Below are 26463 nucleotides of genomic sequence, written 5' to 3' on the forward strand. Positions count from 1 at the left end.
GTTCATTTTAATCGGTATCAGCTGATATATGTTCATTTTTAATCGGCATCAGCTGATATATGTTCATTTTTAATCTGCATCAGCTGATATATGTAAATTTTTAATCGGTATCAGCCGATATATGTACATTTTTAATCGGCATCAGCCGATATATGTAAATTTTTCATCTGTATCAGCCGATATATGTACATTTTTAATCGGCATCAGCCGATATATGTAAATTTTTAATCGGTATCAGCCGATATATGTACATTTTTAATCGGCATCAGCTGATATATGTTCATTTTTAATCGGCATCAGCTGATATATGTTCATTTTTAATCGGTATCAGCTGATATATGTTCATTTTTAATCGGCATCAGCTGATATATGTTCATTTTTAATCGGCATCAGCTGATATATGTTCATTTTTAATCGGCATCAGCTGATATATGTTCATTTTTAATCGGTATCAGCTGATATATGTAAATTTTTAATCGGCATCAGCTGATATATGTTCATTTTTAATCGGCATCAGCCGATATATGTACATTTTTAATCGGCATCAGCTGATATATGTTCATTTTTAATCGGTATCAGCTGATATATGTTCATTTTTAATCGGCATCAGCTGATATATGTTCATTTTTAATCGGCATCAGCCGATATATGTACATTTTTAATCGGCATCAGCTGATATATGTTCATTTTTAATCAGCATCAGCTGATATATGTTCATTTTTAATCGGTATCAGCTGATATATGTTCATTTTTAATCGGTATCAGCTGATATATGTTCATTTTTAATCGGTATCAGCTGATATATGTTAATTTTTAATCGGCATCAGCCGATATATGTACATTTTTATTCTGCATCAGCCGATATATGTTAGTTTTTAATCTGTATCAGCTGATATATGTTCATTTTTAATCTGCGTCAGCCGATATATGTAAATTTTTAATCGTTATCAGCCGATATATGTTCATTTTTCATCGGCATCAGCTGATATATGTTCATTTTTAATCGGCATCAGCTGATACATGTTCATTTTTAATCTGCATCAGCTGATATATGTTCATTTTTAATCGGCATCAGGCGATATATGTAAATTTTTTATCTGCATCAGCCGATATATGTACATTTTTAATCTGCATCAGCCGATATATGTACATTTTTAATCTGCATCAGCCGATATATGTTAATTTTTAATCGGTATCAGCCGATATATGTTAATTTTTAATCGGCATCAGCTGATATATGTTCATTTTTAATCTGCGTCAGCCGATATATGTAAATTTTTAATCGTTATCAGCCGATATATGTTCATTTTTCATCGGCATCAGCTGATATATGTTCATTTTTAATCGGCATCAGCTGATACATGTTCATTTTTAATCTGCATCAGCTGATATATGTTCATTTTTAATCGGCATCAGGCGATATATGTAAATTTTTTATCTGCATCAGCCGATATATGTACATTTTTAATCTGCATCAGCCGATATATGTACATTTTTAATCGGCATCAGCCGATATATGTTCATTTTTAATCGCCATCAGCTGATATATGTTCATTTTTAATCGGCATCAGCTGATATATGTTCATTTTTAATCGGCATCAGCTGATATATGTTCATTTTTAATCGGCATCAGCTGATATATGTTCATTTTTAATCGGCATCAGCTGATATGTTCATTTTTAATCGCCATCAGCTGATATATGTTCATTTTTAATCGGCATCAGCTGATATATGTTCATTTTTAATCGGCATCAGCTGATATGTTCATTTTTAATCGGCATCAGCTGATATATGTTCATTTTTAATCGGCATCAGCTGATATATGTTCATTTTTAATCGGCATCAGCTGATATGTTCATTTTTAATCGGCATCAGCTGATATATGTTCATTTTTAATCGGCATCAGCCGATATATGTTCATTTTTAATCGGCATCAGCTGATACATGTTCATTTTTAATCGGCATCAGCTGATATGTTCATTTTTAATCGGCATCAGCTGATATATGTTCATTTTTAATCGGCATCAGCTGATACATGTTCATTTTTAATCGGCATCAGCTGATACATGTTCATTTTTAATCGGCATCAGCTGATACATGTTCATTTTTAATCGGCATCAGCTGATATATGTTCATTTTTAATCGGCATCAGCCGATATATGTTCATTTTTAATCGGCATCAGCCGATATATGTTCATTTTTAATCGGCATCAGCCGATATATGTTCATTTTTAATCGGCATCAGCTGATATATGTTCATTTTTAATCGGCATCAGCCGATATATGTTCATTTTTAATCGGCATCAGCTGATATATGTTCATTTTTAATCGGCATCAGCTGATATATGTTCATTTTTAATCGGCATCAGCTGATATGTTCATTTTTAATCGGCATCAGCTGATATATGTTCATTTTTAATCGGCATCAGCCGATATATGTTCATTTTTAATCGGCACCAGCCGATATATGTTCATTTTTAATCGGCACCAGCCGATATATGTTCATTTTTAATCGGCATCAGCCGATATATGTTCATTTTTAATCGGCATCAGCCGATAAATGTTCATTTTTAATCGGCACCAGCCGATATATGTTCATTTTTAATCGGCACCAGCCGATATATGTTCATTTTTAATCGGCATCAGCCGATATATGTTCATTTTTAATCAGCACCAGCCGATATATGTTCATTTTTAATCGGCACCAGCCGATATATGTTCATTTTTAATCGGCATCAGCCGATAAATGTTCATTTTTAATCTGCATCAGCTGATACATGTTCATTTTTAATCGGCATCAGCTGATATATGTTCATTTCTAATCGGCATCAGCTGATACATGTTCATTTCTAATCGGCATCAGCTGATATATGTTCATTTTTAATCGGCATCAGCTGATATATGTTCATTTCTAATCGGCATCAGCTGATACATGTTCATTTCTAATCGGCATCAGCTGATATATGTTCATTTTTAATCGGCATCAGCTGATACATGTTCATTTCTTATCGGCATCAGCTGATATATGTTCATTTTTAATCGGCATCAGCTGATATATGTTCATTTTTAATCGGCATCAGCTGATATATGTTCATTTTTAATCGGCATCAGCTGATATATGTTCATTTTTAATCGGCATCAGCTGATATATGTTCATTTCTAATCGGCATCAGCTGATATATGTTCATTTTTAATCGGCATCAGCTGATACATGTTCATTTCTAATCGGCATCAGCTGATATATGTTCATTTTTAATCGGCATCAGCTGATATATGTTCATTTTTAATCGGCATCAGCCGATAAATTTTCATTTTTAATCGGCATCAGCTGATATATGTTCATTTTTAATCGGCATCAGCCGATAAATGTTCATTTTTAATCGGCATCAGCCGATAAATGTTCATTTTTAATCGGCATCAGCTGATATATGTTCATTTTTAATCGGCATCAGCTGATATATGTTCATTTTTAATCGGCATCAGCCGATAAATGTTCATTTTTAATCGGCATCAGCCGATAAATGTTCATTTTTAATCGGCATCAGCCGATATATGTTCATTTTTAATCGGCATCAGCCGATAAATGTTCATTTTTAATCGGCATCAGCCGATAAATGTTCATTTTTAATCGGCATCAGCTGATATATGTTCATTTTTAATCGGCATCAGCCGATAAATGTTCATTTTTAATCGGCATCAGCCGATAAATGTTCATTTTTAATCGGCATCAGCCGATAAATGTTCATTTTTAATCGGCATCAGCTGATATATGTTCATTTTTAATCGGCATCAGCTGATATATGTTCATTTTTAATCGGCATCAGCTGATATATGTTCATTTTTAATCGGCATCAGCTGATATATGTTCATTTCTAATCGGCATCAGCTGATATATGTTCATTTTTAATCGGCATCAGCTGATACATGTTCATTTCTAATCGGCATCAGCTGATATATGTTCATTTTTAATCGGCATCAGCCGATAAATGTTCATTTTTAATCGGCATCAGCCGATAAATGTTCATTTTTAATCGGCATCAGCTGATATATGTTCATTTTTAATCGGCATCAGCTGATATATGTTCATTTTTAATCGGCATCAGCTGATATATGTTCATTTTTAATCGGCATCAGCTGATATATGTTCATTTCTAATCGGCATCAGCTGATATATGTTCATTTTTAATCGGCATCAGCTGATACATGTTCATTTCTAATCGGCATCAGCTGATATATGTTCATTTTTAATCGGCATCAGCCGATAAATTTTCATTTTTAATCGGCATCAGCTGATATATGTTCATTTTTAATCGGCATCAGCTGATATATGTTCATTTTTAATCGGCATCAGCTGATATATGTTCATTTTTAATCGGCATCAGCCGATAAATGTTCATTTTTAATCGGCATCAGCCGATAAATGTTCATTTCTAATCGGCATCAGCTGATATATGTTCATTTTTAATCGGCATCAGCCGATAAATGTTCATTTTTAATCGGCATCAGCCGATAAATGTTCATTTTTAATCGGCATCAGCTGATATATGTTCATTTTTAATCGGCATCAGCCGATAAATGTTCATTTTTAATCGGCATCAGCCGATAAATGTTCATTTTTAATCGGCATCAGCCGATAAATGTTCATTTCTAATCGGCATCAGCTGATATATGTTCATTTTTAATCGGCATCAGCCGATAAATGTTAATTTCTAATCGGCATCAGCCGATAAATGTTCATTTTTAATCGGCATCAGCCGATATATGTTCATTTTTAATGTTGTATTATTTCCGTCAGCTTCACTTCAGATGTGCAGTGTTCGCCATGCTGGGTTTGAATTGCTTGAAATATGATTGAATCACTTCAAAAAGGAAAATACAGTTCAGTGCAACGTGTCATAAAGGCCACATAAAATGATTATGAGAATGATATGAGCTGAAGGTCTGCAATTACACTAAAAGGCTCTTGCATGATAAAAGAGTCTGAACTATGAGTCTGACGACAGAAGGAGATTGTGAGAGTTCTGTTAGAGGCCAGATGTTATGGAGATGGTCAAGTGTGTTTCCTGATCTCCTCCTGCAGATGTTCCTCTGGCCGAGCAGGAGAAGCTGTTCGTGCAGAAGTTGCGTCAGTGTTGCGTTCTCTTCGACTTCGTCTCCGACCCCCTGAGCGACCTCAAATGGAAGGAGGTGAAGCGGGCGGCGCTCAGCGAGATGGTGGAGTACATCACGCACAACAGGAACGTCATCACAGAGCCCATCTATCCGGAGGTGGTGCACATGGTGAGTACACACACACACACACACACACACACACACACACACACACACACACACACACACACACACACACACACACACACACACACACACACACTCTCACACACACTCTCACTCACACACTCACACACACACACACACACACACACACACACACACACACACACACACACACACACACACACACACACACACACACACACACACACACACACAACAGGAACGTCATCACAGAGCCCATCTATCCGGAGGTGGTGCACATGGTGAGTTCACACACACACACACACACACACACACACACACACACACACACACACACACACACACACACACACACACACACACACACACACACACACACACACACACACTCTCACACACACTCTCACACACACTCTCACACACACACACACACACACACACACACACACACACACACACACACACACACACACACACACACACTCTCACACACACACACACACACAACAGGAACGTCATCACAGAGCCCATCTATCCGGAGGTGGTGCACATGGTGAGTTCACACACACACACACACACACACACACACACACACACACACACACACACAACAGGAACGTCCTCACAGAGCCCATCTATCCGGAGGTGGTGCACATGGTGAGTTCACACACACTAGGGATGCGCGATATACCGGTACTGGAAAAATACCGGTATATATTTTATTTCAAACGGTACGATATCATGATTTTGCTCATTTCGGTATATGCTGCTGTTCCGAAGTTCACCCCTAGATTGCAGCGCGCTACCCAAACTGACCTGAAACCGGCAAATGTGGTGCCATAGAGGAACAAAATGAATACAGCAGTTGAATCTCACTCAACATGCACAAAAGGAGTTAATAAAGAGAGTAGACGTGAAATTTGGAATTACTTCGCTTATAAAACTGCTGAAGAACCATCAAACATTGCCAAGCATCGTCACTTAATTCCTGACTTGTAAGACATAAAGAGATCGACAGGTGAGTGCATCATTCTAACCATCTAATTTAGACATTTTTCTTTTAACACTGATCAACGCACACACATAAGATCGTATCGTTTAAATATAAAGAAATCGCCAGCGTTCGTTTCAACCAGTGACGTTTAGATCTCATAATATTTGCACGCATACTATTGCACTATTTACATCCGCGAAAGACATAAACAACTGTGTTTATGTAACTACTCACTAAAGATTTTTGACATAATTTTGTGTGTATTTGACTGAGGAAAAACAACTTAATTTGGAATGTGCAAGCTCTTTAGGCTTGTGTGTGTGTGTGTTTGTTTGTTGTTGGCATGAGCGCAAAGAAAACTCTCTCAAAGAGCTCCCATCCCATGTGTTACGAAATGCTATAAAATCGCTTGCATGTTCAAATTGGCGAGGTTTAAAAAGACGTAGGCAGTGATTTCCGTCAGCTCTCCCGCAACGGAAGCGAAAGTGTTGAATCTGAGCGCGCAGATGCGATGTCTTTTCAAACCAGAAGCAGTTTGCTCATTTTGAGAGAATGGAGATGCGCAGTATTGCTGAAATTACTTACAAGAAAGTTTCCAAATGATTGATTGATGTGATGATCTTTGTTGAGTAATTTAATAATAAACATTTGCGGTAATTTCCCGCTTCATAAACCCAAAACTTGCGAGAGTGAGTAAAATTATGCGCAATACCCACATCAAAATTCAGACCCTGTGTGGTATCGATTTAATATCGGTACTTCGGTATTAGATTGTGGTACCGTACTGAAGACAAAATTGTGGTATCGAGCCATCCCTAACACACACACACACACACACACACACACACTTCCAGCCTCCCAAATCCAAAGGGCGCACCTTGAGACAAAACACCCGAGTGATGCAACCAGAAGAAATTAAAGTCGGCTTGAAAGGGAAGTTGCTCTGGTCTTTTATTCCCCATTGTGCCGTATATCTGAGGGAAGAACAAATGTGAGAGCAACAGTCGGGTCTGGAAGTAAAAACTCCATTTGTTTCTCCATAGGGCAGGGGAGTCCAAACCTTTTTTAAAGGGGGCCAGATTCAATGTTGTGGACATACCCAGGGGGCCGATCCCTTTTCTATTATATATATATATATATATATATATATATATATATATATATAAATATTGGTTTATATCGGTGGTGGTTGAGGAGATTCCCCCTTCTATGTAAAAGCGCTTTGAGTGAGTGCCTAGAAAAGCGCTATATAAATGTAATAAATTATTATTATTATATATACACTGCAAAAAATGCTTTTCTTACTTAGTATTTTTGTCTTGTTTGTATTGTGGTGGATAAACATTCGTAAAATGTTTTCTCATATTATTTTAAAGCCGCGATCGAAATACAGAACATCACACAAATATATAAAAGCACATTTTGATACATAAACCAAAAAAAACCTGCCTAGAGAGGAAAAGAACACACCGACTCACATTTTGCGAAATTAAAGGGTTAGTTCACCCAAAAATGTAAATTGTGTGATTAATGACTGAGCCTCATGTGGTTGGACACCCGTCAGACCTCCGTTCATCTTCAGACACAAATGAAGATATTTTAGTGTAAATCTGATGCTCTGAAAGGCCTCCATTGGCTCAACTTTACACTCTCAAGACCCTTAAAAGACACTAAAGACTAAAGTTACAAAGTCCATCTCACTACAGCGGCTCTACAATAACTTTATGAAGACGAGAATAGTTTCTGTGCGCAAAAAAACCCTAAATAATGACTGATATAGTGATGACGATTTCAAAACAGCATCATGAAGCTTCGAAGCGTTATGAATCAGTGAGTCGATTCAGCAGTTTGAATCGCCAAATTTCAGCAGTTTGGCGGTTTGACACGCGATCCGAATCATCATTGGGCTCAGTGATTCATAACACTCTGAACCGCTGAATCGACTCACTGATTCATAACGCTCTGAACCGCTGAATCGACTCACTGATTCATAACGCTCTGAACCGCTGAATCGACTCACTGATTCATAACGCTCTGAACCGCTGAATCGACTCACTGATTCATAACGCTCTGAACCGCTGAATCGACTCACTGATTCATAACGCTCCAAACTGCTGAATCGACTCACTGATTCACAACGCTTCTAAGCTTCATGATGCCGTGTTTTGAAATCGTCATCACTATATAAGTCGTTATTTAGGGTTTTTTTGCGCACAGAAACTATTCTCGTCTTCATAAAGTTATTGTAGAGCCGCTGTAGTGAGATGGACTTTGTAACTTTAGTCTTTAGTGTCTTTTAAGGGTCTTGAGAGTGTAAAGTTGAGCCAATGGAGGCCTTTCAGAGCATCAGATTTACACTAAAATATCTTCATTTGTGTCTGAAGATGAACGGAGGTCTGACGGGTGTCCAACCACATGAGGCTCAGTCATTAATCACACAATTTACATTTTTGGGTGAACTAACCCTTTAAATTAAATCGGCAAAATTGCTGTGCCAGCATGCTTTCAGTGCAGCGCAACATCGAGACAACGAAAAACAATAAAAAGCATTCATTTACAGAATAAAATTAGAACAGAATATACATTACTAATAATAAAAAAATAGATAAAAACGAAATAAAGTTAAATGAAGTAACCCTGAGTGATCAATAAATAAAATAAAAATAAATAAATTATTAAAACAACGAAAGTTTTGCCAGAATTGTGAAATTTCTCTTTTTAACTGCCGAAACAACAATAAACGCTAAACTTTTTTTTTGTTTTTTTTTTTTTTAGCTAAACATGTTCACAGCAAATTAAAATTAGAAACGGCTGAAATGTTTGAAAACACTTGTACCCGATCGAAAAAAACATTCTTTCACTCTGTGAAAGTGCGCTCTTAAACTTGCCCGTTTTAAGTGGAAAGCCATGTTTGTTGTTGATGAGTGGTAGGACATGAGCTGTTGGCACAACTTGCATTTTACTTTTTTTTTATCATCTTTTACCATTTCAAAGTGCATCCACACTTTAGAGTTTCTTATTCCAGACATTGTTAAGTATTCCCTGCCGCCAAGATGCGCCTCGTCTGTCACGGATCAGAGAAAGTGAGACTTAAATCTGTCACAGGGGTGGTTGGATTTACACACACACACACACACACACACACACACACACACACACACACACACACACACACACACACACACACACACACACAAGCATTAAAAATATTTATTGAACGCTTCTTTCTTTTGACGTTTTTTTTTTTTTTTACAGCATTATCATAATTAAAAGGCTGTATATAGCTTAATATAATCGTACAAAACCAGTAGTTCTGTGTGAAATTAGACATTACGCACCCCCCATATTGCCAGAATGGTATGATCCTCGTTTCATAACACCCGCAAAGATTTGACTGTGAGATCGGTGGTCGAATCAGGCTCCGCATATCGATGCATCGAATCTTCGACTATTCGGGGTCACCCCTAATTTCTACTACATAAATGACCCAGTTTAAATACAAAGCTAAATCACTGAAGTTACCCTTTAAATGGTTGATTATTTTTCACTTGATCTTTTTTTTTTTATAAACAATATTTACTTTTAAACAGCAAATACAGCCTTTACATTTTTATGTATTATTTACTTATAATGATTATCATCATAAATAATAAACTTAATAAAAAAAATTAAATAGTTAAATAAAAAATAAAAAAAATATATGATATATATATAAAACATTTAGCTGTGGTACCGAAATTGGTACCGAGTACCATCAAATTTGTATAGTATTGGTACAGCCTTATATCGGCCGATACATGTAAAAATATCGGCCAATTCAACAGCCTTATATCGGCCGATACACGTAAAAATATCGGCCAATTCAACAGCCTTATATCGGCCGATACACGTAAAAATATCGGCCAATTCAACAGCCTTATATCGGCCGATACACGTAAAAATATCGGCCAATTCAACAGCATTATATCGGCCGATACACGTAAAAATATCGGGCAATTCAACAGCCTTATATCGGCCGATACACGTAAAAATATCGGCCAATTCAACAGCCTTGTATCGGCCGATACACGTAAAAATATCGGCCAATTCAACAGCCTTATATCGGCCGATACACCTAAAAATATCGGCCAATTCAACAGCCTTATATCGGCCGACACACGTAAAAATATCGGCAATTCAACAGCCTTATATCGGCCGATACACGTAAAAATATCGGCCAATTCAACAGCCTTATATCGGCCGATACACGTAAAAATATCGGCCAATTCAACAGCCTTATATCGGCCGATACACCTAAAAATATCGGCCAATTCAACAGCCTTATATCGGCCGATACACCTAAAAATATCGGCCAATTCAACAGCCTTATATCGGCCGATACACGTAAAAATATCGGCCAATTCAACAGCCTTATATCGGCCGATACACCTAAAAATATCGGCCAATTCAACAGCCTTATATCGGCCGATACACCTAAAAATATCGGCCAATTCAACAGCCTTATATCGGCCGATACACGTAAAAATATCGGCCAATTCAACAGCCTTGTATCGGCCGATACACGTAAAAATATCGGCAATTCAACAGCCTTATATCGGCCGATACACGTAAAAATATCGGCCAATTCAACAGCCTTATATCGGCCGATACACGTAAAAATATCAGCCAATTCAACAGCCTTATATCGGCCGATACACGTAAAAATATCGGCCAATTCAACAGCCTTATATCGGCCGATACACGTAAAAATATTGGCCAATTCAACAGCCTTATATCGGCCGATACACGTAAAAATATTGGCCAATTCAACAGCCTTATATCGGTCGATGCCGATACACGTAAAAATATTGGCCAATTCAACAGCCTTATATCGGCCGATACACGTAAAAATATTGGCCAATTCAACAGCCTTGTATCGGCCGATACACGTATAAAAATATCGGCCAATTCAACAGCCTTATATCGGCCGATACACGTAAAAATATCGGCCAATTCAACAGCCTTATATCGGCCGATACACGTAAAAATATCGGCCAATTCAACAGCCTTATATCGGCCGATACACGTAAAAATATCGGCCAATTCAACAGCCTTATATCGGCCGATACACGTAAAAATATCGGCCAATTCAACAGCCTTATATCGGCCGATGCCGATACACGTAAAAATTGCAAATATCGGGCCGATATATCGGTCTATCACTACGAGCTGGTGTTGAGCGCTTGGGCAAATGCTCCTCAGTATCAGATCTGATCCTCTAAGGGCCGGTCGATTGCCCCCCCCGCTGGCCCCCCCGCTGGCCCCGGGCTCCTGCCAGCTCGCGTCTCTTTGATATGTATTAGAGCCACAGCTGATGTGAAGCCGTGGCCTATCCATGTGCAAATGGACTTACAAAATAAGCATGATAATATGTTCTCAAGCGCATTTCCTTTTAAACACACACACACACACACTTTGATGATTAAAGCCGAGCTCTTCAAAGTGCCGCGATCGGGAGGATTAAAACCTTTTGATGAAGGAAGCGCTGCTTCATTGATAAACTCCTCCAGAACGTGAGATGGTCTGCTCTGAGTAATCATGAAACGCATTTTGTCTCTTTCAGTTTGCAATCAACATGTTTCGGACGTTACCGCCATCATCCAACCCGACCGGAGCAGAGTTCGACCCGGAGGAAGACGAGCCCACGCTAGAGGCGGCCTGGCCTCATCTACAGGTCAAACACAATCACACGCTTACAATCATCCTGCCACATAAACACTGTGCTTTCTGTTCATCAGACAATCCGGAGAAATTCAACACCGTTTCAACACTGATAATAATGTGTGTGTTGAGCATCAGATCCTCATCTGAGAGTGATCAGTGAAGGGTCATGTGACTCTGAAGACTGGAGTAATGATGATAAATTCAGCTTTGGTCACAGGAATAAATTACATTTTATTATATATTCACATAGAAAACAGCTGATTTACACTGGAATAATATTTAATAATTTTTGCTGTATTTTTGATCAAATAAATTCAGCTTTGATCACAGAAATAAATTACATTTTATTATATATTCACATAGAAAACAGCTGATTTACACTGGAATAATATTTAATAATTTTTGCTGTATTTTTGATCAAATAAATTTAGCTTTGATCACAGGAATAAATTACATTTTATTATATATTCACATAGAGAACAGCTTATTTACACTGGAGTAATATTTAATAATTTTTGCTGTATTTTTGATCAAATAAATTCAGCTTTGATCACAGAAATAAATTACATTTTATTATATATTCACATAGAGAACAGCTGATTTACACTGGAATAATATTTCAAAATGTTACTGTATTTTTGATTTAATAAATTCAGCTTTGGTCACAGAAATAAATTACATTTTATTACATATTCATATAGAGAACAGCTGATTTACACTATAATAATATTTCACAATTTTTAACTGTATTTTTGTTCAAATAAATTCAGCTTTGATCACAGAAATAAATTACATTTTACTATATTTTCACATAGAAAATAGCTTATTTACACTGGAATAATATTTAATAATTTTTACTGCATTTTTGATTAAATAAATTCAGCTTTGATCACAGAAATAAATTACATTTTACTATATTTTCACATAGAAAATAGCTTATTTACACTGGAATAATATTTAATAATTTTTACTGCATTTTTGATTAAATAAATTCAGCTTTGATCACAGGAATAAAGTACATTTTACTATATTTTCACATAGACAACAGCTGATCTACACTGGAATATTTTCATAATTGTAATGTATTTTTGATTTAATAAATTCAGCTTTGATCACAGGAATAAATTACATTTTATTATATATTCACATAGAAAACAGCTGATTTACACTGGAATAATATTTCAAAATTTTACTGCATTTTTTATCAAATTAATTCAGCTTTGATCACAGGAATAAATTACATTTTACTATATTTTCACATAGAGAACAGATTATCTCCACTGGAATAATATTTCATAATTTTTACTGTATTTTTGATCAAATAAATTCAGCTTTGGTCACAGAAATAAATTACATTTTATTATATTTTCACATGGAAAACAGCTAATTTACACTAATAATATTTCACAATTTTTACTGTATTTTTGATCAAATAAATTTAGCTTTGATCACAGGAATAAATTACACTTTACTATATATTCACATAGAGGACAGCTGATCTACACTGGAATAATATTTCAAGATTTTACTGTATTTTTGATCAAACAAACAGCCTTGGTGAGCAGAAGAGACTTCAATATTCAAAAATAATAAAAAAAAATCTTACCAACCCTAAACTTTCGAATGGTGGTTTGTGTATATAGACAACGTTATTTATAGCCCTGCTTTATTTAAATGCCTTTATTTGTTAATTTATATATATATTTTTTAAATAATGATATTGTTTGGTAACACTTGAAGCCTTTATGTATAATGCATTATAAAGGTGTTCATTAGGGATGTGAGTTTACACACATTCCCATGATCGTTGGTTAATCATTTACAGTGTTCATAATGTATCTTTTCATAAATAGCTAAAATGCATTATAATATCTGCAGATGCGTCTGAATCGGTTGTTTGTCGTGTGTGTTAATGCATTATACTCTCTAAAGGTGTGTAATGAATATTACAGGGAGTGCAGAATTATTAGGCACGTTGATTTTCTGATCATATTTTTTTCCAGGCACATTTGACCAATTCCAAACCACAGTAATCCTAATAACTACTATTGATTTAGTATTTAATAATGTATAAGTGATATATAATTGTTCATGAAGGCTGGAAATGAAAATCACCTTATATTCAGGTGTGCAGAATTATTAGGCATGTTTTCTTTTACAGATAAATTGAGCCAAAAAAGAGATTTAACTCAGACTGAAAAGTCAAAAAGTATTAAATGCCCATGAGAAGGATGCAATACTAATGCAATACTAGACATTGCAGTTAAGGCATGACCATTGGACAGTGAAATGCTCGTTGGGTCAGCAGGGTCAGACAAAAACAGGTGGTGAAGAAAAGACACCTGTTAACTGCAAAAGAATGAAGAATTAAGGTGAAGAATTAAGGGTGAAACCATCAGGAACCCTTTAGTCTCCAGCGCCACCATTTTCCAGAGCTGAACCTACCTGGAGTCTCCAGAAGTGAAGGTGTCAGGATCTCAGAGACTTCAGTTAGGTAAAGAATCCTAAAAAATGACCCCCACTAGATAAGAATCACAAGCTGAAGTGTTGTAAAATACATGAAGAAGGTTTTTTTATAGGCTTTTATTCTGACCCTGCTGACCCAACGAGCATTTCACTGTCCAATGGTCATGCCTTAACTGCAATGTCTAGTATTGCATTAGTATTGCATCCTTCTCATGGGCATTTAATACTTTTTGACTTTTCAGTCTGAGTTAAATCTCTTTTTTGGCTCAATTTATCTGTAAAAGAAAACATGCCTAATAATTCTGCACACCTGAATATAAGGTGATTTTCATTTCCAGCCTTCATGAACAATTATATATCACTTATACATTATTAAATACTAAATCAATAGTAGTTATTAGGATTACTGTGGTTTGGAATTGGTCAAATGTGCCTGGAAAAAAAATATGATCAGAAAATCAACGTGCCTAATAATTCTGCACTCCCTGTATAATGTATTATAACTAGGGGTGCACGATATATCGATTTAATATCGTTATCGCGGTATCACGTTGCCCGATATTAAATTGTAAGTCTCGCGATAATGATGCGATATTTCGTTTATGACAAAATGAGACGCGTTTCACTGTACAGTATATACATTCTTTATCGGATCTATTTTTTTAAAAACCGGGTCCCTCCTACTCGCTCCAAAGCTAACCGTCACTCTCTCACTTCTCCCTCCCTCTACACACACACACACACACACACACACACACTTGTCGGGCCGGCTCGACGCACACACCAGCGTACAACAAAACGAAGAGAAAGAAAAGAAAGGACCTAAAGAGAGAGCGAAGGGAGCAAGTGGACCGAAAGAAAGAACACAAAAGTAAGAAAATGAGTGTTGCTCAGGGAGAAGATGAAATAGTTAAGAACCACCACAAGCCTAATTTTATTTCTCTCCGTTTTAAATATTTCTCTCAGTTTATTTCGGCTCTGTTTGGTCTACGCGCTGATATGAGCAGATATCCGACCACTATGCACAGGTTAGGGGTGTTTAGCCACGCTTGCAATGCTGGTGTCAGAGAGTTATACTCACAGAACACTAGAGTTATTCACAATCACCAAAGTTCATTATTTGAATGCGTTTTAAAGCATTAAACATTTAATTCGCGTGCTCATGCACTGTTTTAACATGCGCTGAGCGCGCGCACTAAAAGCCTGTCAAACACGTGATTACTGGACTAAGTCGTCTTATTGCGCAAATACTGTCAAATACACACATGGTTAACATAAACACAGCCAGTTAAGTCTATAGTGAAAGTAAAATCGCGTGTCTGTGTATTAGATGTGTGCAGGTCTTACATTGACAGAAGCGCAGCCTTTAGTGAACACGCTGCCGCTAGTCCTTAAAGGGCCAGTTCACCTCTAAAACAATGTCATTATTTACTCATCTAATGTTGTTCAAACCTGTATTAATTTCTTCTGTTGAACACAGACAGCTGATAGTAGCGATTGACATTCATATTATTATTTCCTACAATGGGGACCAGCAACTGTTGGTTCCCAACATTCTTTAAAATATATTTTATGTCCAACAGAAGAAAGAACTTTATTCAGGTTTAAAACAACTTGAGCGCCAGTAATTGATGACAGAATTTTCATTTTTGAGTGAACTCTCTCTTTAATTTTACATTTATTCATACACTTTCATGCTGTACTGCTCTGAGCTGCCACTGTAAATCTTTATATATATTTATTTTATATTATACTATACACTAGGAATGTGTACAAGGTTTTTTTTTAAGTAAGGTTTTTCCAAGTCTTTTAAGTAAAATTCAAAAAGAGTATTGCAATAAAAACAAAAAATAATAATAAAAATAATAATAACTCTTTCTGTTCCTGTCGGCTAAGAATAGAATAGAAAAAAACTGATGTGACAAGCCATCAGAACCCAACCAAAACCGTGGTTAAAAACCGAGGTGTGTATTGAACCGTGGACTAACTGTATTGTTGCATCCCTACTGTACAACCAGATATGATTATTATTTATTTATTCATATTGTACCAGTCCAATATGACTGTCAGTTGAAAAACTTTAAACCTTGTGTTGTAAGAATTTGTTTTATTTGTTATGAATCTATTTTGATGCGTTTTCTGTAACTTTTGTAATTTTACATAGGCTTAAAAATATCGAAATTAATATCGATATCGCAATATTCATTATCGATATCGCAATATCACATTTTTGTGAATATCGTGCACCCCTAATTATAACTGTGGATGACACAATGCATTATACTTAATTATACATAATTCATGCATTAAACATGCTTCTGTAATGCATTAAATATAAAGGCTTTAAGTAGTGTAATAAGTATGCTAAAGCTTTAATAGCTTTAGCATATTGATTTTAATGTAGTACAGTAATAAAATCCTATCATTTAGAATAATGTGTGTAATTATTATGTGGATGCATTCATTTTTTCTTTAATACAAATATTTGGGTGTAAAATGTGCGTAATTGTAATGAAATGTAATCTAAAATATAAGTACTGTAAGGCGTTAAATGACATTGACGATGGTTGTTTTTCTGCCCACAGCTCGTCTATGAATTTTTCCTGCGGTTTTTAGAGTCACCAGACTTTCAGCCAAACATAGCCAAGAAATACATCGACCAGAAGTTTGTGATGCAGGTATGTTGATATGAGCTCGTCCCATTGCGTTCAGGGTTTGAACGAATCTCTTGAGTGAATGATTCAATGACTCACTCATAAAGACTTCACTTGTTTCATTACTGGATGAATCAGTGTTTTTGAACGAATCTCTTGAGTGAATGATTCAGTGACTCACTCATAAAGACTTCACTTGTTTCATTAATGGATGAATCAGTGTTTTTGAACGAATCTCTTGAGTGAATGATTCAGTGACTCACTCATAAAGACTTCACTTGTTTCATTAATGGATGTATCAGTGTTTTTGAATGAATCTCTTGAGTGAATGATTCAGTGACTCACTCATAAAGACTTCACTTGTTTCATTAATGGATGAATCAGCGTTTTTGAACGAATCTCTTGAGTGAATGATTCAGTGACTCACTCATAAAGACTTCACTTGTTTCATTAATGGATGTATCAGTGTTTTTGAACGAATCTCTTGAGTGAATGATTCAGTGACTCACTCATAAAGACTTCACTTGTTTCATTAATGGATGAATCAGCGTTTTTGAATGAATCTCTTGAGTGAATGATTCAGTGACTCACTCATAAAGACTTCACATGTTTCATTAATGGATGTATCAGTGTTTTTGAACGAATCTCTTGAGTGAATGATTCAGTGACTCACTCATAAAGACTTCACATGTTTCATTAATGGATGTATCAGTGTTTTTGAACGAATCTCTTGAGTGAATGATTCAGTGACTCACTCATAAAGACTTCACTTGTTTCATTACTGGATGAATCAGTGTTTTTGAACAAATCTCTTGAGTGAATGATTCAATGACTCACTCATAAAGACTTGTTTCATTACTGGATGAATCAGTGTTTCTGAACAAATCTCTTTAGTGAATGATTCAATGACTCACTCATAAAGACTTCACTTGTTTCATTACTGGATGAATCAAGTGTTTCTGAACAAATCTCTTTAGTGAATGATTCAATTACTCACTCATAAAGACTTCACTTGTTTCATTACTGGATGAATCAGTGTTTTTGAACAAATCTCTTGAGTGAATGATTCAATGACTCACTCATGAAGACTTCACTTGTTTCATTACTGGATGAATCAGTGTTTTAACAACTAGATGAATCAGTGTTTCTGAACGAATCTCTTGAGTGAATGATTCAGTGACTCACTCATAAAGACTTGACTTGTTTCATTACTGGATGAATCAGTGTTTTTGAACGAATCTCTTGAGTGAATGATTCAGTGACTCACTCATAAAGACTTATTGCTTCATTAATGGATGAATCAGTGTTTTTGAACAAATCTCTTGAGTGAATGATTCAGTGACTCACTCATAAAGACTTCACTTGTTTCATTACTGGATGAATCAGTGTTTTTGAACAAATCTCTTGAGTGAATGATTCAATGACTCACTCATAAAGACTTCACTTGTTTCATTACTGGATGAATCAGTGTTTTTGAACGAATCTCTTGAGTGAACGATTCAATGACTCACTCATAAAGACTTCACTTGGTTAATTACTGGATGAATCAGTGTTTTTGAACGAATCTCTTGAGTGAATGATTCAGTGACTCACTCATAAAGACTTATTGTTTCATTAATGGATGAATCAGTGTTTTTGAACAAATCTCTTGAGTGAATGATTCAGTGACTCACTCATAAAGACTTATTGCTTCATTAATGGATGAATCAGTGTTTTTGAACAAATCTCTTGAGTGAATGATTCAGTGACTCACTCATAAAGACTTCACTTGTTTCATTACTGGATGAATCAGTGTTTTAACAACTGGATGAATCAGTGTTTCTGAACGAATCTCTTGAGTGAATGATTCAGTGACTCACTCATAAAGACTTCACTTGTTTCATTACTGGATGAATCAGTGTTTCTGAACGAATCTCTTGAGTGAATGATTCAATGACTCACTCATAAAGACTTCACTTGTTTCATTACTGGATGAATCAGTGTTTTTGAACGAATCTCTTGAGTGAATGATTCAATGACTCACTCATAAAGACTTCACTTGTTTCATTACTGGATGAATCAGTGTTTTTGAACGAATCTCTTGAGTGAATGATTCAATGACTCACTCATGAAGACTTCACTTGTTTCATTACTGGATGAATCAGTGTTTTTGATTGAATCTCTTGAATGAATGATTAAATGACTCACTCATGAAGACTTCACTTGTTTCATTACTGGATGAATCAGTGTTTTAACAACTGGATGAATCAGTGTTTCTGAACGAATCTCTTGAGTGAATGATTCAGTGACTCACTCATAAAGACTTCACTTGTTTCATTACTGGATGAATCAGTGTTTTTGAACAAATCTCTTGAATGAATGATTCAATGACTCACTCATGAAGACTTCACTTGTTTCATTACTGGATGAATCAGTGTTTTTGAACAAATCTCTTGAGTGAATGATTCAATGACTCACTCATAAAGACTTCACTTGTTTCATTACTGGATGAATCAGTGTTTTTGAACGAATCTCTTGAGTGAATGATTCAGTGACTCACTCATAAAGACTTCACTTGTTTCATTAATGGATGAATCAGTGTTTTTGAACGAATCTCATGAGTGAATGATTCAATGACTCACTCATGAAGACTTCACTTGTTTCATTACTGGATGAATCAGTGTTTCTGAACGAATCTCTTGAGTGAATGATTCAATGACTCACTCATGAAGACTTAACTTGTTTCATTACTGGATGAATCAGTGTTTTTGAACAAATCTCTTGAATGAATGATTCAATGACTCACTCATGAAGACTTCACTTGTTTCATTACTGGATGAATCAGTGGTTTTGAACAAATCTCTTGAGTGAATGATTCAATGATTCACTCATAAAGACTTCACTTGTTTCATTACTGGATGAATCAGTGTTTTTGAACAAATCTCTTGAATGAATGATTCAATGACTCACTCATGAAGACTTCACTTGTTTCATTACTGGATGAATCAGTGTTTTTGAACAAATCTCTTGAGTGAATGATTCAATGACTCACTCATGAAGACTTCACTTGTTTCATTACTGGATGAATCAGTGGTTTTGAACAAATCTCTTGAGTGAATGATTCAATGATTCACTCATAAAGACTTCACTTGTTTCATTACTGGATGAATCAGTGTTTTTGAACAAATCTCTTGAATGAATGATTCAATGACTCACTCATGAAGACTTCACTTGTTTCATTACTGGATGAATCAGTGTTTTTGAACAAATCTCTTGAGTGAATGATTCAATGACTCACTCATGAAGACTTCACTTGTTTCATTACTGGATGAATCAGTGTTTTAACAACTGGATGAATCAGTGTTTCTGAACGAATCTCTTGAGTGAATGATTCAGTGACTCACTCATAAAGACTTCACTTGTTTCATTACTGGATGAATCAGTGTTTTTGAACAAATCTCTTGAATGAATGATTCAATGACTCACTCAAAGACTTCACTTGTTTCATTACTGGATGAATCAGTGTTTCTGAACGAATCTCTTGAGTGAATGATTCAATGACTCACTCATGAAGACTTAACTTGTTTCATTACTGGATGAATCAGTGTTTTTGAACAAATCTCTTGAATGAATGATTCAATGACTCACTCATGAAGACTTCACTTGTTTCATTACTGGATGAATCAGTGGTTTTGAACAAATCTCTTGAATGAACGATTCAATGACTCACTCATGAAGACTTCACTTGTTTCATTACTGGATGAATCAGTGTTTTTGAATGATATGGTGTACTGGATTGGTGTTTGATTGCAGCTCCTGGAGCTGTTCGATAGTGAAGACCCTCGAGAGCGTGACTTTCTGAAGACGACTCTCCACCGCATCTACGGAAAGTTCCTGGGTCTCAGAGCTTACATCAGGAAGCAGATTAACAACATTTTCTATAGGTGAGACTCGTGTGATCTTTAGCTATATAACACCCAGATCATGAAATTATTGATTCATATACTTTTTACAATGGCCTTGATCACATCAGAGGCAGTTTGATGTTTTGAAATATTTTTCTTTGGAATAATATGTAGATGGAATCTATTTCATGTAGAATTTGCTGTGTGTGTTATGGCTTTTCTGTTATAATTATCGTTCTGCAGATTATTTGATTTTTATCTCAATGCAGGTTCATCTATGAAACGGAGCATCATAACGGAATAGCTGAACTACTGGAAATATTAGGAAGGTATGAATAATTTTTTTTATTAATAAAATCTATTTATGCTCTCAAATCTGAAGCTGTTACACACACACACTTTTGACCAAGAGTTAATTTGATGTAAAGAGATTTAAAGTCGGATCGTGAGATGTAAAGTCGGATCGTGAGATGTAAAGTCGGATCGTGAGATGTAAAGTCGGATCGTGAGATGTAAAGTCGGATCGTGAGAAGTAAAGTCGGGATTGCAAGATGTAAAGTTGGGATTGCGAGATGTAAAGTCGGATCGTGAGAAGTAAAGTCGGGATTGCAAGATGTAAAGTTGGGATTGTGAGATGTAAAGTCGGGATCGTGAGATGTAAAGTCGGGATCGTGAGATGTAAAGTCGGGATTGCAAGATGTAAAGTCGGGATTGTGAGATGTAAAGTCGGATCGTGAGAAGTAAAGTCGGGATTGCAAGATGTAAAGTTGGGATTGCGTGATGTAAAGTAGGGGATCGTGAGATGTAAAGTCGGATCGTGAGAAGTAAAGTCGGGATTGCAAAATGTAAAGTTGGGATTGCGTGATGTAAAGTAGGGGATCGTGAGATGTAAAGTCGGATCGTGAGAAGTAAAGTCGGATCGTGAGATGTAAAGTCGGGATTGCGAGATGTAAAGTCGGGATTGTGAGATGTTAAGTCGGGATTGTGAGATATAAAGTAGGGGATCGTGAGATGTAAAGTTGGGATCGTGATATGTAAAGTCGGATCGTGAGATGTAAAGTCGGGATTGCGAGATGTAAAGTCGGGATTGCGAGATGTAAAGTCGGGGATCGTGATATGTAAAGTCGGATCGTGAGATGTAAAGTCGGGATCGCGAGATGTAAAGTCGGGATTGCGAGATGTAAAGTCGGGATTGCGAGATGTAAAGTCGGGATTGCGGGATGTAAAGTCGGGATCGCGAGATGTAGAGTCGGGGATCGTGAGATGTAAAGTCGGATCGTGAGATGTAAAGTCGGGATTGCGAGATGTAAAGTCGGGATTGTGAGATGTTAAGTCGGGATTGTGAGATATAAAGTCGGGATTGCAAGATGTAAAGTTGGGATTGCGTGATGTAAAGTAGGGGATCGTGAGATGTAAAGTCGGATCGTGAGAAGTAAAGTCGGGATTGCAAAATGTAAAGTTGGGATTGCGTGATGTAAAGTAGGGGATCGTGAGATGTAAAGTCGGATCGTGAGAAGTAAAGTCGGATCGTGAGATGTAAAGTCGGGATTGCGAGATGTAAAGTCGGGATTGTGAGATGTTAAGTCGGGATTGTGAGATATAAAGTAGGGGATCGTGAGATGTAAAGTTGGGATCGTGATATGTAAAGTCGGATCGTGAGATGTAAAGTCGGGATTGCGAGATGTAAAGTCGGGATTGCGAGATGTAAAGTCGGGGATCGTGATATGTAAAGTCGGATCGTGAGATGTAAAGTCGGGATCGCGAGATGTAAAGTCGGGATTGCGAGATGTAAAGTCGGGATTGCGAGATGTAAAGTCGGGATTGCGGGATGTAAAGTCGGGATCGCGAGATGTAGAGTCGGGGATCGTGAGATGTAAAGTCGGATCGCGAGATGTAAAGTCGGGATTGCGGGATGTAAAGTCGGGATCGCGAGATGTAAAGTCGGATCGCGAGATGTAGAGTCGGGGATCGCGAGATGTTAAGTCGGATTGTGAGATGTTAAGTCGGGATTGCGAGATGTAAAGTCGGATTGTGAGATGTAAAGTCGGGATCGCGAGATGTAGAGTCGGGGATCGCGAGATGTTAAGTCGGATTGTGAGATGTTAAGTCGGGATTGCGGGATGTAAAGTCGGGATCGCGAGATGTAGAGTCGGGGATTGCGAGATGTAAAGTCGGATCGCGAGATGTAGAGTCGGGGATCGCGAGATGTTAAGTCGGATTGTGAGATGTTAAGTCGGGATTGCGAGATGTAAAGTCGGGATTGCAAGATCTAAAGTCGGGATTGCGAGATGTAAAGTCGGGATTGCGAGATGTAAAGTCGGGATTGCAAGATGTAAAGTCGGGATTGCGAGATGTAAAGTCGGGATTGCGAGATGTAAAGTCGGGATTGTGAGATGTTAAGTCGGGATTGCGGGATGTAAAGTCGGGATCGCGAGATGTAGAGTCGGGGATTGCGAGATGTAAAGTCGGATCGCGAGATGTAGAGTCAGGGATCGCGAGATGTTAAGTCGGATTGTGAGATGTTAAGTCGGGATTGCGAGATGTAAAGTCGGGATTGCAAGATGTAAAGTCGGGATTGCGAGATGTAAAGTCGGGATTGTGAGATGTTAAGTCGGATCGCGAGATGTTAAGTCGGATTGCGAGATGTTAAGTCGGATTGCGAGATGTAAAGTCGGATTGTGAGATGTAAAGTCGGGATTGTGAAATGTAAAGGCGGGATTGTGAGATGTAAAGTCGGGATTGTGAGATGTAAAGTCGGGATTGTGAGATGTAAAGTCGGGATTGTGAGATGTAAAGTCGGGATTGTGAGATGTAAAGTCGGGATTGTGAGATGTAAAGTCGGGATTGTGAGATGTAAAGTCGGGATCGCGAGATGTAGAGTCGGATCGTGAGATGTAAAGTCGGGATTGTGAGATGTAAAGTCGGGATTGTGAGATGTAAAGTCGGGATTGTGAGATGTAAAGTCGGGTGAGATGTAAAGTCGGGATTGTGAGATGTAAAGTCGGGATTGCGAGATGTAAAGTCGGGATTGTGAGATGTAAAGTCGGGATTGTGAGATGTAAAGTCGGGATTGTGAGATGTAAAGTCGGGATTGTGAGATGTAAAGTCGGGTGAGATGTAAAGTCGGGATTGCGAGATGTAAAGTCGGGATTGCGAGATGTAAAGTCGGGATTGCGAGATGTAAAGTCGGGATTGTGAGATGTAAAGTCGGGTGAGATGTAAAGTCGGGATTGTGAGATGTAAAGTCGGGATTGTGAGATGTAAAGTCGGGATTGTGAGATGTAAAGTCGGGATTGTGAGATGTAAAGTCGGGATTGTGAGATGTAAAGTCGGGATTGTGAGATGTAAAGTCGGGATTGTGAGATGTAAAGTCGGGATTGTGAGATGTAAAGTCGGGTGAGATGTAAAGTCGGGATTGCGAGATGTAAAGTCGGGATTGCGAGATGTAAAGTCGGGATTGCGAGATGTAAAGTCGGGATTGCGAGATGTAAAGTCGGGATTGTGAGATGTAAAGTCGGGTGAGATGTAAAGTCGGGATTGTGAGATGTAAAGTCGGGATTGTGAGATGTAAAGTCGGGATTGTGAGATGTAAAGTCGGGATTGTGAGATGTAAAGTCGGGATTGTGAGATGTAAAGTCGGGATTGTGAGATGTAAAGTCGGGTGAGATGTAAAGTCGGGATTGTGAGATGTAAAGTCGGGATTGTGAGATGTAAAGTCGGGATTGTGAGATGTAAAGTCGGATCGTGAGATGTAAAGTCGGATCGTGAGATGTAAAGTCGGGATTGCGAGATGTAAAGTCGGATCGTGAGATGTAAAGTCGGATTGTGAGATGTAAAGTCGGATCGTGAGATGTAAAGTCGGATCGTGAGATGTAAAGTCGGATCGTGAGATGTAAAGTCGGGATTGCGAGATGTAAAGTCGGGATTGCGAGATGTATAGTCGGATCGTGAGATATAAAGTCTGAAATCGTAAGATGTAAAGTTGGAAAATGGACAGATGTAACGTCGGGATTGAGAGAAACTCGGGATTGCGAAGATGTAAAGTCGCTATTATCCTTTTTTAGACCCCGCGGGGTCTTAAAAAGTCTTAAAATGTCTGAAGTATTGAGTTCTAGGTCTTAAATAGTTTTAAACAGGTCTTCAATTATCCTACATCCATATAACGCTACCTCTAATGCTCATTGAAATGCTCCCGCAACGCTTTTGTGTGTGTGTGTTTATTCCGGGCTGTTGTAGTTCTTTCTTTCGCTAGTGCAACTATAGTTCGCTGTATTACAACTACAAATGAGACCAGCATGCGTCTTATATTGCAGCAATGTAATAAAAGTGATGTAAACCACAAACTCAATTCGGTAGAGGATTTTGTGCGCGTTTGCCGCCTGTCAGTTTGTGCAAGTGTACCGAATGTGTCTATTTCTAGGCTTACTCTTGAAGATCATACTCACATTCATATCCCTGTGTTCTTATTGGCGGTTATGTCTTGACTCTTGAGTAAAAGTTTGGGATGCGTGTCCGTATTGGATCTGCACATTACTGTAGTTCTTAAAGTGAAAGCATACTAAAATAGCTTATACAAACTAGGGATGCACGATATTGGATTTTTGCCGATATCCGATATGCGATATTTTTCAACTCATTCTGGCCGATGCCGATTTCGATACCGATATATGTTTATTTTTTCCATTTGTTTGGAAACCACCATTTTGAGCAAAAAAATAGGTTTTTTTTTTCATTCTGGTTTCAGATTTCTGAGGTCTCCTTACTAAAAGGATACTTGTTAAAAATAAATTAATGTTCTTAAAGTTCTTTTTTAAAATAACTATATTAAAAGCGCTGAAAATAACAATAATAAAGTCAGTAATTTTTCACCCCAGACATGCAGTTGTAACCTAAATATTGTATTTTTGGATGTAATGTTTGTGCACATGAAGTGGGCGTGGCATCAGCTGATGCTGTCTTTAGCTTCAGATAAAAACATTCACAGTTATTTTAGAGCTCCTTGGATTATTTTTCATCATCCATTTCATAAAATTTTATTACAGATTAATAAACTGTATGTAAAAGTATTTAATTTACAAGTGTCATGCTTGTGCTTTGACATCATTACTGCTTTATTTATTCAGAAAAAGAAGTAACTTCTATTTATTTGTGTATTCTACTTTTTATTTTATTACTGTAACAACAGCGCCTCCACTAAATAGGCTATATAACATTTTACCGGTCGGGCACTAGGACCTGGAGGAGCTTCAGCTGCTGTAGAGGCTGCTGCGCGCGCTATAGAGTGGGGAGACGCGATTGGGTTAGTTTTGGGTTAGTTTTGGGCTAGTTTTGGGTTAGTTTTGGGTTAGTTTTGGGCTAGTTTTGGGTTAGTTTTGGGCTAGTTTTGGGGCTAGTTTTGGGTTAGTTTTGGGCTAGTTTTAGGCTAGTTTTGGGCTAGTTTTGGGTTAGTTTTGGGCTAGTTTTAGGCTAGTTTTGGGCTAGTTTTGGGTTAGTTTTGGGCTAG

General features: G+C 37.1%; 1 protein-coding gene across 4 annotated transcripts in view; it reads left to right on the plus strand.

Moving 5' to 3' along the window:
- The window catches only part of ppp2r5cb (protein phosphatase 2, regulatory subunit B', gamma b), a 76719-nt gene that overhangs the window by 27518 nt on the left and 22738 nt on the right, over nucleotides 1–26463 (plus strand). For all 4 annotated transcript variants that reach the window (XR_013817577.1, XR_013817578.1, XM_079830328.1 and 1 more), the window contains 5 exons: nucleotides 5081–5280; nucleotides 11856–11966; nucleotides 17008–17100; nucleotides 20869–20999; nucleotides 21230–21289. Coding sequence is in view for 2 of the 4 variants with exons in the window: in XM_079830328.1 (XP_079686454.1) it covers nucleotides 5081–5280; nucleotides 11856–11966; nucleotides 17008–17100; nucleotides 20869–20999; nucleotides 21230–21289 (595 nt within the window). In the remaining 2 variants the exon portion in view is untranslated. The remainder of the gene's footprint in view (nucleotides 1–5080; nucleotides 5281–11855; nucleotides 11967–17007; nucleotides 17101–20868; nucleotides 21000–21229; nucleotides 21290–26463) is intronic.

The sequence above is a fragment of the Gobio gobio genome (genome assembly GCF_949357685.1).
Source record: "Gobio gobio genome assembly, chromosome: 12".
Lineage (NCBI taxonomy): Eukaryota > Metazoa > Chordata > Actinopteri > Cypriniformes > Gobionidae > Gobio > Gobio gobio.